At 40.8% G+C, this 12673-nt stretch overlaps 2 protein-coding genes across 2 annotated transcripts in view; one reads left to right on the plus strand and one right to left on the minus strand.

Moving 5' to 3' along the window:
• Positions 1 to 7760, minus strand: LOC100692642 (phospholipid phosphatase 6). The gene is made up of 2 exons (XM_003453328.5): positions 6925 to 7760; positions 1 to 4373 (listed from the first exon to the last, which is right to left on the minus strand). Exons 1-2 carry the CDS (start codon positions 7301 to 7303, stop codon positions 3952 to 3954), a joined length of 801 nt encoding a protein of 266 aa, XP_003453376.1. The 5' UTR covers positions 7304 to 7760; the 3' UTR covers positions 1 to 3951.
• Positions 7140 to 12673, plus strand: part of LOC100706151 (peroxiredoxin-6) — a 12011-nt gene continuing 6477 nt past the window's right edge. Inside the window, exons 1-3 of the mRNA XM_005458070.4 lie at positions 7140 to 7270; positions 7779 to 7910; positions 8516 to 8672. Coding sequence (XP_005458127.1) covers positions 7819 to 7910; positions 8516 to 8672 — 249 coding nt within the window. The 5' untranslated portion in view covers positions 7140 to 7270; positions 7779 to 7818. The remainder of the gene's footprint in view (positions 7271 to 7778; positions 7911 to 8515; positions 8673 to 12673) is intronic.

The following is a 12673-nucleotide window of genomic DNA, read 5'->3' on the forward strand; positions in this document are numbered from 1 at the left end:
TTCGCTGTATGCCGTAAGCGCTGGTGATGGCTAAACCAATAGGATTGTCTTTTATGCCTCATCGTTCCCTTCATTTAGGCACAAATCTGTTTTAAGGTGCACAAAACTGTCGGCGAGTTGACGCCTCTCCCGATCCTTTTTCTCTGACCTGGTGAAAAACCAAAACGAACGAACGACTCGAGACAGACTTCTTCAATTCAATCAACTTCTTTATTTCAACCCCTGCGCAGAAGGGAATCAGCTCAGCATGAAGCCTCTTGCAGATTCAAAGGGCAGTCCTTCAAACTGTTACATTTATAATATTCCAAAGTTCCTTATTTGCCTCCCACCTTTCCTGTTATTCTGTTATCACGTTCGCCTATACGTCATACACAGTTTCAATCAAAACAACTTCTTCCTCATCTATCATCTTCTACCTTTCCTTTTAAGGTCTTGCCCTATCTTTAACCCCTTTCTTAATTGCATATCTTAATTGTGAATGTGTGTGTGTGATGTACATGTCTCTATCTGCAATGTGTGTGTCTTCCTGTCTGCACTGTAGGAGTGTGTGTGTGTGGGTCAAGTCAAGTGTCATGAGTGTGCGGTTTGTAGGTGTCAAGTGTGTGTTGCGCTGGGAGTTTACGCTCTCCTCCTTAGTTCTGCTTTTCTAGTCTATACTGATCCAATGTGTTAGACTGTTCTTAACGCTGCCCTGTTGCCCCCGTTATCCACTGTAACTTCTGTACTATTTCTTAGTATCTCGCCGATGCATCTTTTTCCTGTGATGTTGCTACAACTATTCTTACTCCTAAGGTCACACAGGGGCCTGCTTAAAATTATAATGTTTAAACAATATAATGCTGAAAAGCTATATAATGCTATAAAATTCCACAGTACCAAGAAATAAAAACTTACCTCAAAATCGTTAAACCTAATGTAACAAGCTGTTTTGAAAATATAAGGAGTAGAAAGCACAGATATTTGAGTACAAATGTAGGGAGTAAAAGTACAAACAAGTACAGCTATCTGGAAATTCTATTCAACTAAGTAATGAAGTATTTACGTCCCACCTCTGTTGTTCAGCACTGGTTGTACGAAAAGATATTCCAAGCGGTGGGGTGGTCAGTTCTCCAATATGTAGTTTATTTTAGGCTCCTTTTTGCTAGTCAAAGTTAGCATCCTAATGAAATAAACAAGCTAGCTAGAAATAGCATTAGCTGGCATCGCCCACGTTCATTAAAATATGGTTATGTCTTCATTAAACAAAAACAAACCATGCCACGTAGAATCAGCACCAGCAAAGGAGCTCAGCTTTGGAAGCTAATGTGCTGTTTATTTCCTACATCCTCAACCACAGGCTTATCTACAGGCAGCATTAGCTAAGTTAACTAATGTCATAAGATAAGGACAACCTTAGTCCATTCTTATACTTAATACTACTGTTGGATGGGCTGGACTGTGGGTTCAGTGATCCTTCCTCGTTGTTATGCTACTTCCTGAAAAATACAATTTTTCATTAAATAGAAATGTTGCCCATTTTCAATTTGAAGGCAACAACATCAAAAAAGTTGGGACTGGGCAACAAAAGGATGGAAAAGAAGGTGGTACTAAAAAGAAACAGCTGGAGAAACATTTTGCAGTTAATTAGGTTAATTGGCAACAAGTCAGGTTATAGAAATAGCATCTTAGAGAGGCAGAACTTCTTAGATGAAAATATGAGCAGAGGTTGACAATCACAAAAAAAACTGTATCTACAAATTGTAGAACAATTTTAGAGGAATGTTCCCCAGTGTAAAGTTGCAAGGAAATCTTTCAGAGTACATAACGTCATCAAACGTTTCTGGGAATCTGAAGAAATCTCTGTGTGCAAAGGACAAGCCTGAATATCATTGCTAAATTTCTGAATGTCTGCACTGAATTGAAAAAAGTATGATTCTGTCATGGAAACCATTGCATGAGCTCATTCACTGTCTGTGAATGTATTCACCGTGCCATCCACAAACATAGGTTAAAGCTGTGCAAAGAAACATTTCTGAATCCAGAAATGGATTGAGGCAAAGAGAAAAACGGTTCTGTGGTTAGGCAAATCCAAAATTTTGTATTCTTTTTGGAAAACATACGCCATGTCCTCCCAACTAAAGACGAGGGGACCATATTATCAGTGCTCAGTTCAAAAGGGTTGCATTAGCGCCTGTGGAATTAGCAGCTTTCGCATCAAGAAAGGCCCCATCAGCATGAGTACTGTGTACAGGTTTTAGAGCAACACATGCTTCCATCCAGTCCAATTTATTTTCAAGATTGTCTTGCTGAAACATGCAGGGCAATCTTGATCCACATACTGCAGCTATTACAATAGCACGGCTTTATAGTAGGAGAGTCTGGGTGCAGAACTCGCCTGCACTTCAGATCTTTCACCAACTGAAAACATTTCAAGCATCATCAAAAAATATCTATCCATCTTCTTCCACTTATCCGGGGGCTGGGTTGCGGGGGCAGCAGCCTAAGCAGAGAAGTCCAGAACTCCCTCTCCCCAGCCTCCTCCTCCACCTTATCCGGGGGAACACCCAGGTGTTCCCAGGCCAGCCGAGAGATGTAATCTGTCCAGCGTGTCCTGGGTCTGCCCCAGGGCCTCCTCCCAGTGGGACATGCCCCCAACACCTCACCCAGGAGGCATCTTCGGCAGACCCCTCAGTTCCCGAGAGAATTACGTACTGCTTTTAAAAGAAGACAGGATTTGTCTTACAGTACTAAACATGGCTCTGGCAAAACTTTGAGGCTTGTTGCAGCCATCAAATTCAAAATGAGCTAATATTCTTCTTGTAATTATATATTTTCTCTTTGTAAACCTTTGATATGTTTTCCATGCTGTATTATGATTAAAATATACTTTCCTGGCTTTAGTTACATTTACAGCATATCAACCTTTTTTGGAATTGAGGTTCTAAGATACACAGTACATTCAATAAATGTACTTCTCCTTTTATAATTACAGAAAGCCTTCAGAAAATTGTTCCTATTTAAACACAACTGTGTTCTTTAAATTTAGATAATAAAAGTTGAAATATGGAGTATATGTATTCACACGATGAAACTGAAAGAGATGAGGTTACTTCTGTCACATTTCTTGGACTAATAAAACCGCTAACAGACACACCCACACATCAGCTCACCTGCATTATATGAAAGTCAATAAAAATAAGCAGCTTTTCTTGAAAATATCCCATGTTCCCACTTGCAACCTGAACACAACTTGTCACACTTTCCAGCTCTGTTTATGTAGGCTACCCAAGCGTCTGCTCTCTTAACCTGTTCAACATGTTAACTCCAAACCCACATGTATCGAGTGTTACGATTTCTGTAGCAACTGTTTGATTTGGAAGTGGTATTCGGTATGTTAAAAAGGAGGTGGTGGCAGCAGTTTATCAACACTGTAAGATGAGATGGAATGTGTTACCGTGCAATGACAGTCAGGAGACTCAGCAGCAGCAGCTGATGGAAACTTGCTTGAGTGTGAGTTGACTTTCCCCACAACAATGTTCACACAAACACACTGGATTGTGACAAGTCACTGCTAAACCACATGATAAACAAACAGATGAAATTCTCACATCATGAACCATGTCAAGGTGGAAGTCTCTTTTTTTATACCACAGTTTAAACATTCACACGCACTCAAAAAAAATAATGTAATTTTTTAAAATAAAAAATTTAATTAAATAAATTCAACATTGGTTTCAGGCTTGTGAAATTAAGTCCATGCATTATCAGTAGTGATGTGCAAACAAGCAGCTTAATGGAGGTAAAACATTTAATACTTCTACTTAAAAATAAAAGTAAACACAAAGACAAACACATAACGCTGATACAGATTTTTGAAAAACATATAAGTATCCTAAAATAACATCAATAATCAGGAATTTCAGAATTACCCACTCATGTTCAACCATTTCCCTACATGCACACACACCTGACCTAATGTTTCCCATCTATCATCCAGAGTCCATCGTAAGCCCTGTTCAGCCTCTCTCCCAGGCCAATGAGCAGCGCGTCCTGCAACCAGTTCCAAGTCACCCACAGTCTTTCCACCAGGCTGTACTGGCAGTAGCCCATGGCCAAGCCAAAGCCCACATCTGTCACATAGTGTCTTGCAAGCAGCAGTCGGGACAGGCTCACCAAAGCAGCCCACCCCACCACCAGGAGCCGCATGGAGTCTGTGTCCACCAGCTGGGCGAGGAAGAACCGGGCGCACATGGCCGCCCGTGAAGCGTGACCGGAGGGAAAGGAATAACGCTCCACGAAGAAGGTGGAGAGGATCTCCGAGCGGTTCTGGGCGGGCATGCGACGTCTGACCAGAGTCTTCACAAGTCTGACAAACAGCAAATCCAAAATCAGAGCTGTGGGGAGGAAAGAGTAGTTTTTAAAGTTTAGGATGTGAATAACAACAAGATTGCATTAGATATATATTAGTTTATAACAATAATAATAATTATAATAAATATTATAATAATAATAATAATAATAATAATTATAATTATTATTATTATTATTATTATTATTATTATTATTATTATTACATTTTCCTTAAAATATATAAGAAAAAAAACTAAATAGCTGAAAAGATGAGTAAAAATGCAGCTGAAGTTGTTCAGTTGTTTATACATTTATTTAAAGCTTCCGTTAATTATAGATTTACACTGTAAATACAAACAAAAGTTTTACTTTAGTGTGTTGAACTTAATTTGTACCAGCTTTGAAACACTTGTTTTCTCGCTTAAGTTAGCTGTACTTTCTGTCCCCATTCTGAGTTGCACGCAGTTGCTTAATTGAGCACTTGATGTTGCCAAGTATGGGGCATTTCTGCGAAAGAAAAACTTGTGGTAAAGATAATGTTTAGCTTCATAAGCTTTATCGGTGCTGTGATCATTATTTCAGTTAGGCTGTGTTTCGACTAGCTTGTGAATTCATGTGGTTTCCTATGTTAGCTTGCCCCGCTAACTGAGACTGCCTTTTCAGGGTTTGATTATTAGTACCAGTGTTGCTGTAACCACGCAGTGTGTGGGGCACAGGAATGCAACCAACACTGAATTCACCCCCCAAAAAATGTAAATACTGTGGAAAAGTTGTCTTGAATTTATATATAAAATATTTAATCATGGTGACTTTGTTTGAGTTTCTTCTTTAATTAAAAAAATTACTAAACTAAGGTTTTATATATTTTTTATACTGAGAAACAGCCGACTGGCATCGCTCCACACCTCGCGGCCTAAAGTCAAGAGTCCTCTGAGGAAAAGTAAAAAAATTTCCCTGCTTTCTTGAATAATTGTCCAGTTTTCAAATTATTTCAAGACATTTTTTTCCAAATGCTGCAACTATTAATATTTTCTCAGTCTATTCTCACACCAAGGATACCTCTTCAACATCCTCTAAAAAGAATCAGTCTGCTGCCGTGATCACAGTTTGTATTCTTGTTTCTTAATGCTTATAATCCAGAAAAAATATTTCTGGAATTTATTACATGATCATAAATGACCCTACTCTCACTAATATTGCTGGCAGATTATTTAGATTTGTGAGCTAAATCTACATGATCGGCACTGTGTCCAACAAAAATGATTAATGATATTAAATTGGCTAAGTAATACTTTTACATCCTTTGCAGTTCCTTTGATGCCCCTAAATATCCTATCCCATCACTTTATCATCACATTTCAAACTTTCCCATGTTTCCCTTGAAAAAGCTTCCTAACACAGGTTCTGAATTAGCAACGAATACTATACAAATGGCCTTGCCCAAAGTTCAAAAGTACATTATCAAAGAGCTCAGCAGCTTTAGGAGCTTATAAATTACATTTGAACATCTTTGATAGTCCATGAGGACTTTCAGATATTTAAAGAACTGAGATCTAGGTATTTCAAACATCTTCAGATGTTTTCAGTACATCATTATAGTAAAGGTCACTTATCAAATTTTGCAGTGAACCATGGTTAGCAGCTTTAGTTAGCACTCTGCTAACCATTTTGAAGTCAAGTGGAATTTTATTTCAGTTGAATCAACCAATAGTTAAGATTTTAAACATGTTGATCTCTTAATGTAACACCTTGGGGCACTGAGCAAGGCTGAAGTAAAAGCATATAACCAGCTTAATTTATTGACCTAGAAAAAAAAGATAAAGGTCTTTGACCCGGTCAATATCTGATTGGTCTAACATCATATACTATTTCCAAATCTCCATGGCATCCTGGGCTTTTATAGACCAGAAATAGCTCTGGCATTTCACCACAACACAATACAGTATACCAGCACAGCGCTTGAACTCAAAGCTGCAAGTTCACAAATATAATCTACACGTGCAAATACATCACATCTCAGACAGCTCCCACGAAAAACTTTCCATCGCTGTCGTGCAGTTGTTTCTGGCTCAAACACCATTCACTCCTGCTAATGCATTAATTGGCACTTAGTTAGACTCATTTTGGTCTCTGGACATTAAGAGCTATTAACATTATCTAGTTTTGACCAAGCATGAGAGCCACTTATGAATGCCACGGGTTCCACTGTGACCATGGCACAAACGTGCATAATAACGCACCGGCTTATCGGCAATGTGGTGATAAATATGAAGCTGCGAGAGCGTCGGACAGCTAAATAAAGTCAGGTTGACTTTGTAGCACTTCTTGCTTCCACTTAAGGCCTCCATGCTCACCAGCTTAACGTTAAATGCCCAGAATTAATTAGTATAAATTCAAATCCTAGATTAAATCCCTTACATCAACCCACACATATTAATACGTAAATATATTGTAAATGTATATTGTAAATTTATTGTAAATCTGTAAATATCGAGCCTGTTGATGGCTGTGGACTTAGGTGTGTTATTTATTAAATCAGACATATTTTTGTTTCATTAAAGACAGAAATCCTAACTATGGTGTAATGATACTTACCCAATGCCAAATTCAGCATGATCTCTTGCTCCTCCACACTTCGTCCACGGAGAAGAGTGTACACGGTGCCGATGAGCCACGGGATGACATGACCGGAGAACTCGACCAGCCGGACCAAGGGCCGTATGCCGCCCCATGCAGACCCCTCACAGGCGCACACTCCGAGCCGTTTGGACAGCCATAGATCTATCGCCAGCAAAAACCGGAGCGTTACAGTAAATATCGGCTGGCTCAGTCTGACAGAAAAGTTTCCGGTTTGCGCTCCAGAGGCAAAGTAAGAACAGCTGGAGCTCCGGCGACGGACTTGGTATTCAAACGTTGCCCGGCTTCCACACGCAGCTCCACGGTAACTATTCCGCCTGGACCCTGGTGAGGACATTTTGGTTGGACAGTGCCGTAGGTCGTGTATCCGCTCTCCTTTATGGCCCCTGATGAGCTCGTAACATCCTGCCCGGTTTACAGGGGATAAATGGTACCAGTTTAGAACGGGACCGCTCTTGTCACGTGACAAGAATGAATCCACAAAACCGTGCTCGTTAAACGGGTCCGGTGTTGAGCTTTAGGCTTTTTCTTTAAACTTGGAAACCCAGCGGACACGTTATCACTTGTGAACCAGATGGCCCGCCTTGACTGTAAAGTTTGACTATTTTGTTAGTTGTGTCATAATAAACATTTCATAATAATAAATGTCTATATTCTCTTCACGGCACCGGTCTGAGCGCAAAATGTGTCACAACTACGCTAAAGGCTCAGAGCGCAGCGCTTTTTATGAACCTAAATTGGGTCTATCATGCTGTCGCAGTGCGTGCGTGGTTTCCGCCTCTTCTTTATTTTGCGCTACCTGCTGTCACCAGAGCTACTGCACACCGGACTAAACACTTCCACGGCCACAGCATGCCGGGGCTGCTGCTCGGAGACGTGTTTCCTGATTTCGAGGCAGAGACCACCACTGGCACAATTAAACTCCACGAATTTCTTGGTGATTCGTGAGTAGACTTTGTGACTTTTTATTTTTTACGCTGCAGGTTTACAGACTTATTGAGAATTCGCTTAAGAGCGGGGAGAGAGGGCGGGATGTAGTTCCTGTCATGGTTTTTCACTTCTGCTTTAAAATACTGCATGTGGCATTTTTAAAATCTGCATACTGTACCTGTAATGACGGCATTGTGGTCTAAGTGCGATCTCAGTTAAGTGTATCTAAAAATAACACTTTACCTCTTAGTGCATCTATCAGTAATCAGATCTTTTTGTGAGACAGTGAGTCTTCTGATATTGAGAGCACCTGTAAGCTGAACGAATGAAATTGAGGTCAAACCTGAGAAAAAAACTCCTTTGAGCTCAGTGAAAGTGATTATGTGCAGACCGCTGACCTCAAGGTGGAGAAAAAACAACTTTGCCATCATTTTTAACATATTTGCTACACTCGTTTGACATCCTGTTGTCCTTTTGTGAAACCCAGAAACAAGCAGTAACACACACAATATCAAGAAATGCAGACTGCTGAGAGGAAACTGGGTCAGGATGAGGCCTCGTTTTTTTCTGAGAGGCCTCATCCTGAGCCGAGCATGATGGTAAATCTGACTCATTTCAGATGGGGAATCCTGTTCTCCCACCCCAGAGACTACACTCCTGTGTGCACCACAGAGCTGGGCCGAGCTGCCAGACTCAGCAGTGAGTTCAGTAAACGCAACGTTAAATTGATCGCCCTATCAGTGGACTTCCTGGAGGATCACCACGGCTGGGCCAAGGTGTTGTTACTACATTTTATTTATTTATTTGCTGCACACATTTAAGTATTTAGAAGTATTGGAAAAACACAAAGAAAGCAGGAAGTCGGTACTAGCTGGTGAACCGTGCTCCAAGCTTGGTGATATTTCAGCATTCTGACTTCCCAGCTGAGCATTGTTCTTTAAACAAGCCACAAGAGATTTGCAAGGCAAATGACATCTAGATATCTGGACTAATGCCGGGCTATGTGGGTATTTAGGATTTTCCAACAACATGCTGAAATAAATGAATCCTTCTAGGTTCACTCAAAACCTCACTCCTATTAAAATCTCAGGTTTCTCAAATGAACAATGAACACTGAGCCTGTGCAGGCCTGACTCCTATATATATATAGGACTATATATATAGGACTATATATATAGTGTGTGCATAAAAATTTGCAACACAAATAAAGCTTCGACCACAAGCTGTTAATTTAAAACTGAGATGAAAGGTGTCTGAACCATATTGAGCATCTATAGAAGGGCGAGACTTGTGATTATGGGAAGTGTATTAATACTGTGTATTTAGAGTTTGGCTTAGAGAGGCTAAAAGTGAGACTATCTCAGCCAACATTTTTTACTGCTTGCACTCAATTTGATAACGTCAGTTACAACTGCTACATTTCCCTTGTGGGATCAATATAGTATCAATCTATATATCTTTAAGAAAGCCTGAAAAACCAGTGTGGGAAATTGTCTTCCTGCTTCAAATATTTGGTGCTTTTTAAAAATATATATTGCACTTCAAAGTCTACCATGTTGCCTTTGCACCAGCTGTGAAATGAGCATCACTTCTCTTCCCGAGTATAAGGTTAAGTACTGTATACTGCCTCTGAAGTTGTAAATCACAATGATTAATAGAAATAATAGTCATTAATAATGTCTGTGGAATATCTACAATAAAACATCAAGGCACATAATCAGCAACCATCACTCCTGTGGCAGTGGCAAAATAGGATTATTATACGAACAACCACTGTTCAAAGACCACTGCGCACATTTACTCAGGGCCTTCTTGATGTGATGTTCTTCTGCTTCCTTGGCCACTGTGTCTGTGGGGATCGTGTTGGATCTGTGTTGTAGCGTCCTGATGACACCCAGTTTATGCTCCGGTGGATGATGAGTCAGACCTTAAATACTGATCCATATACGTAGGTTTACATCAACTTTTAAATGTCCCCGATTACTTATGGAAATCTCACAGCCTAAGAAGGCTAACCTGCCACTGTTCATATCCTTTTCACCATTCCTTCTCGGTGTCTCAGATCCTCCTCCTCTCTTTCTCTTTCCGTCCCTTCCCCTTGGCTAGCCACCATGGGGCGCAGGGCTTTCTGCTGCTCTGCCCCCCGACCTTGGAACTCCCTTCCTCCTGAGATAAGAAACATCACTTCCCTCCCTCTTTTTAAGTCCAGACTCAAAACTCACCTTTTCACAATAGCCTATTCCACATAAGCTTTTCCATCCTGCTACTTTAATTTATTTTATTTATTTGCTCTACGTTTTATCCTTATAATTTTGTAAATTCTTATGTTTGTTGTTGTTATTGCTTGTGTACAGTGTCCTTGAGTGTTTTGAAAGGCGCTTTCTTAAATAAAATGTATTTTTGTTATTGTTATTATTATTATTATTATTATTATCATCATCATCATCATCCTCCTCATCCTCCCTGGTAAATTTGATGTGTTGGTCCACCGAGTTAATGTGATCAGTGAATTGTGGCACATCTCAAGGTGTCAACATACCTGAACCAATGACTTGGTGGTGTTCCAGGGTAGGATAACAAAGCCACAGTTACAAAAGCAAACACATGTAGTCGTGTTGCCTCCCTAAGATGATGACCAGAGTGGCAACTGGTTTCCTGTTCAACAACGTGTGGTGCTGTGATAAAGAATAGAAAAAGGGACACACGTTGAGCTGATGTTAGTTTCACAACAGGAAGGTTTATTCTTCCTCTGTGCCCCAAAACGCTACTCGATACCACTGCGCGCAATGCGCCCTCTGCCTCCATAATGACGTCTCTCACCTTCTCAACAAAATCCAAGGTGTTCTGGATGTGGTGTTCACAGCTGCCTCTGGTTGAGGATCGAAGCCAGAAACTTTGAGATGTTATAGGTGATCGAGTTGATCATACAGACAATCGGTCTTAAAGGTGCACCCTGTTTATGCATCTAAGGTAAACCATACAGACTTGGTGTAGATTCCCTTCGGTATAGCCTGTGGTATGAGGTCCAGTCAATAGTATTGTCTGAAGCAGTTTGAACAAGACAACCTATCACCCTCTTCCTGTAACCACTTCCTGGGTCTTGTTTCATAAGTATTTTTGTCACTGAGTGTTACGCCCCAGTCTAGGGGTACAGGAACGTAGCATTAGGGTTAAAAAGGAAGTGACCCCGCCCTGGTCCCCAAAACCATACACAGAACAATGGAAAACACAAACTTTGTCCTAAAACCTCTCCTGTTTAGCTGTTTGTTTTTTGTAAAAGGATAACAATGTTAGCCTTTTCTTTTCTGCAGATATAGGGCATATATGGTATCACTCTATCAAACAAGAAGACAGCCGCATGTAACTACGACGGTGTTTGATAGTTCACCTTACGTGCATTAATTTAATAACATGGTTAGCCTACTCACACACGAACAACATTAAGCTACTCACGCAGAGAAGAACGGCTGATGCTGCCATCATCATCTGTCATCATTTCTGCTACGCTGGCAGGGCTAGGGGCCAGGACTCTGCTCTTCGGGTTCTTGGGGGATGTTGCTAACTCCGGGTCCGATAACAGGCACCACACCCGCAGTAGATGTGCTCAGTGTGAGGTCTTGCAGCAAGCTATCAAATACGGTGCATTTCTCAGCTTTTAAAAAAACGCTATGCGTCGCCAGGGGTTTCATCAGATTCGAGGTGTTACCTCCTTTGCACAGTATCACCTTAAAGCACTTGTTTCAGGCTGCTGAGTTTGCATCTTTTGCGGTGAAGTACAGCCAAACTTTTGACTGCTTCGCCTTGGGCATTTTTAATCTGTAGCTCTGCTCTAAAAGAACGTATGTACTTGGGCCCACCTACTATCCTTGGAAAGGTAAAATGATTGGCTAGAATCCAAAGTGTATGACATCTCAGGAAAAAAAAGCACTGAACTAAAGCACCGAAATGTGCGCTGCCTTCCAGTCTGGTTATTACCGTTTATGTCAGAACCGGTACCATAATGGCACCAGATACTGGTACCCATCCCTACTATTTACAATGTACTATTTACAAGTGAAGACTAATTTACACACTATATACAAAGCTCAATAAATCTGAGGAACCACACACGAATAGCACAAGGTTTGGAAGCCAGGGTCAGGTCTGCTGCTGTCAGTCGCTGCCGCTCAACTGCTGGGCAGGGGTATTTTTAAAAACAGCCACCTGACGAGGGGACCAATCAGCTGCCACCAGCTCTCCAATCAGGAAGGACCTGTAGAGTCTTAAAGACACAGCACAACAACCCCCTTCCCAAGACCAAACATCTCCTGTACAGATGTTTGGCACTTAGGAGTGGAGAAAACCACGCGACAGTGCATCTGCTATCACATTCTCGGTTCCTTTTTTGTGATGGATCTCCAAATTAAAATCCTGTACTAGGAGGGACGATCTCATGAGCCTCTGGTTAGAATTTTGCATCCTAGTCAAAAACACAAGGGTGTTGTGATTGATGTAAACAAAGACAGGTGCTGAACTAGAACCGACATATACCTCAACGCCCACTCACACCCTGGGCCATCTGACCTCAGGAAATCACATGATAGGGAGGGGCTATGTTTCACAATGAGCTCACCCGAAACCCTGGCTGATTGTGACCCACACCCGTTTTAAATAAATAAATAATAAAAATAAATAAAATTTTATTTATATAGCACCTTTCTAGACAGAATCACAAAGTGCTGCACATAAGATAACAAATAATAAAAGGGTAAAAACAGACAATATAAAACAGGCAGAA

Source organism: Oreochromis niloticus, linkage group LG18 (assembly GCF_001858045.2).
Source record: "Oreochromis niloticus isolate F11D_XX linkage group LG18, O_niloticus_UMD_NMBU, whole genome shotgun sequence".
Lineage (NCBI taxonomy): Eukaryota > Metazoa > Chordata > Actinopteri > Cichliformes > Cichlidae > Oreochromis > Oreochromis niloticus.

Excerpts from the sequence above, each read along its gene's own strand:
- LOC100692642 (XM_003453328.5), bottom strand. The coding sequence starts at position 7,303 with ATGTCCTCACCAGGGTCCAGGCGGAATAGTTACCGTGGAGCTGCGTGT. Across the intron at positions 4,374-6,924 it reads CATGCTGAATTTGGCATTGG|CTCTGATTTTGGATTTGCTG; the intron begins GTAAGTATCATT and ends TCCTCCCCACAG.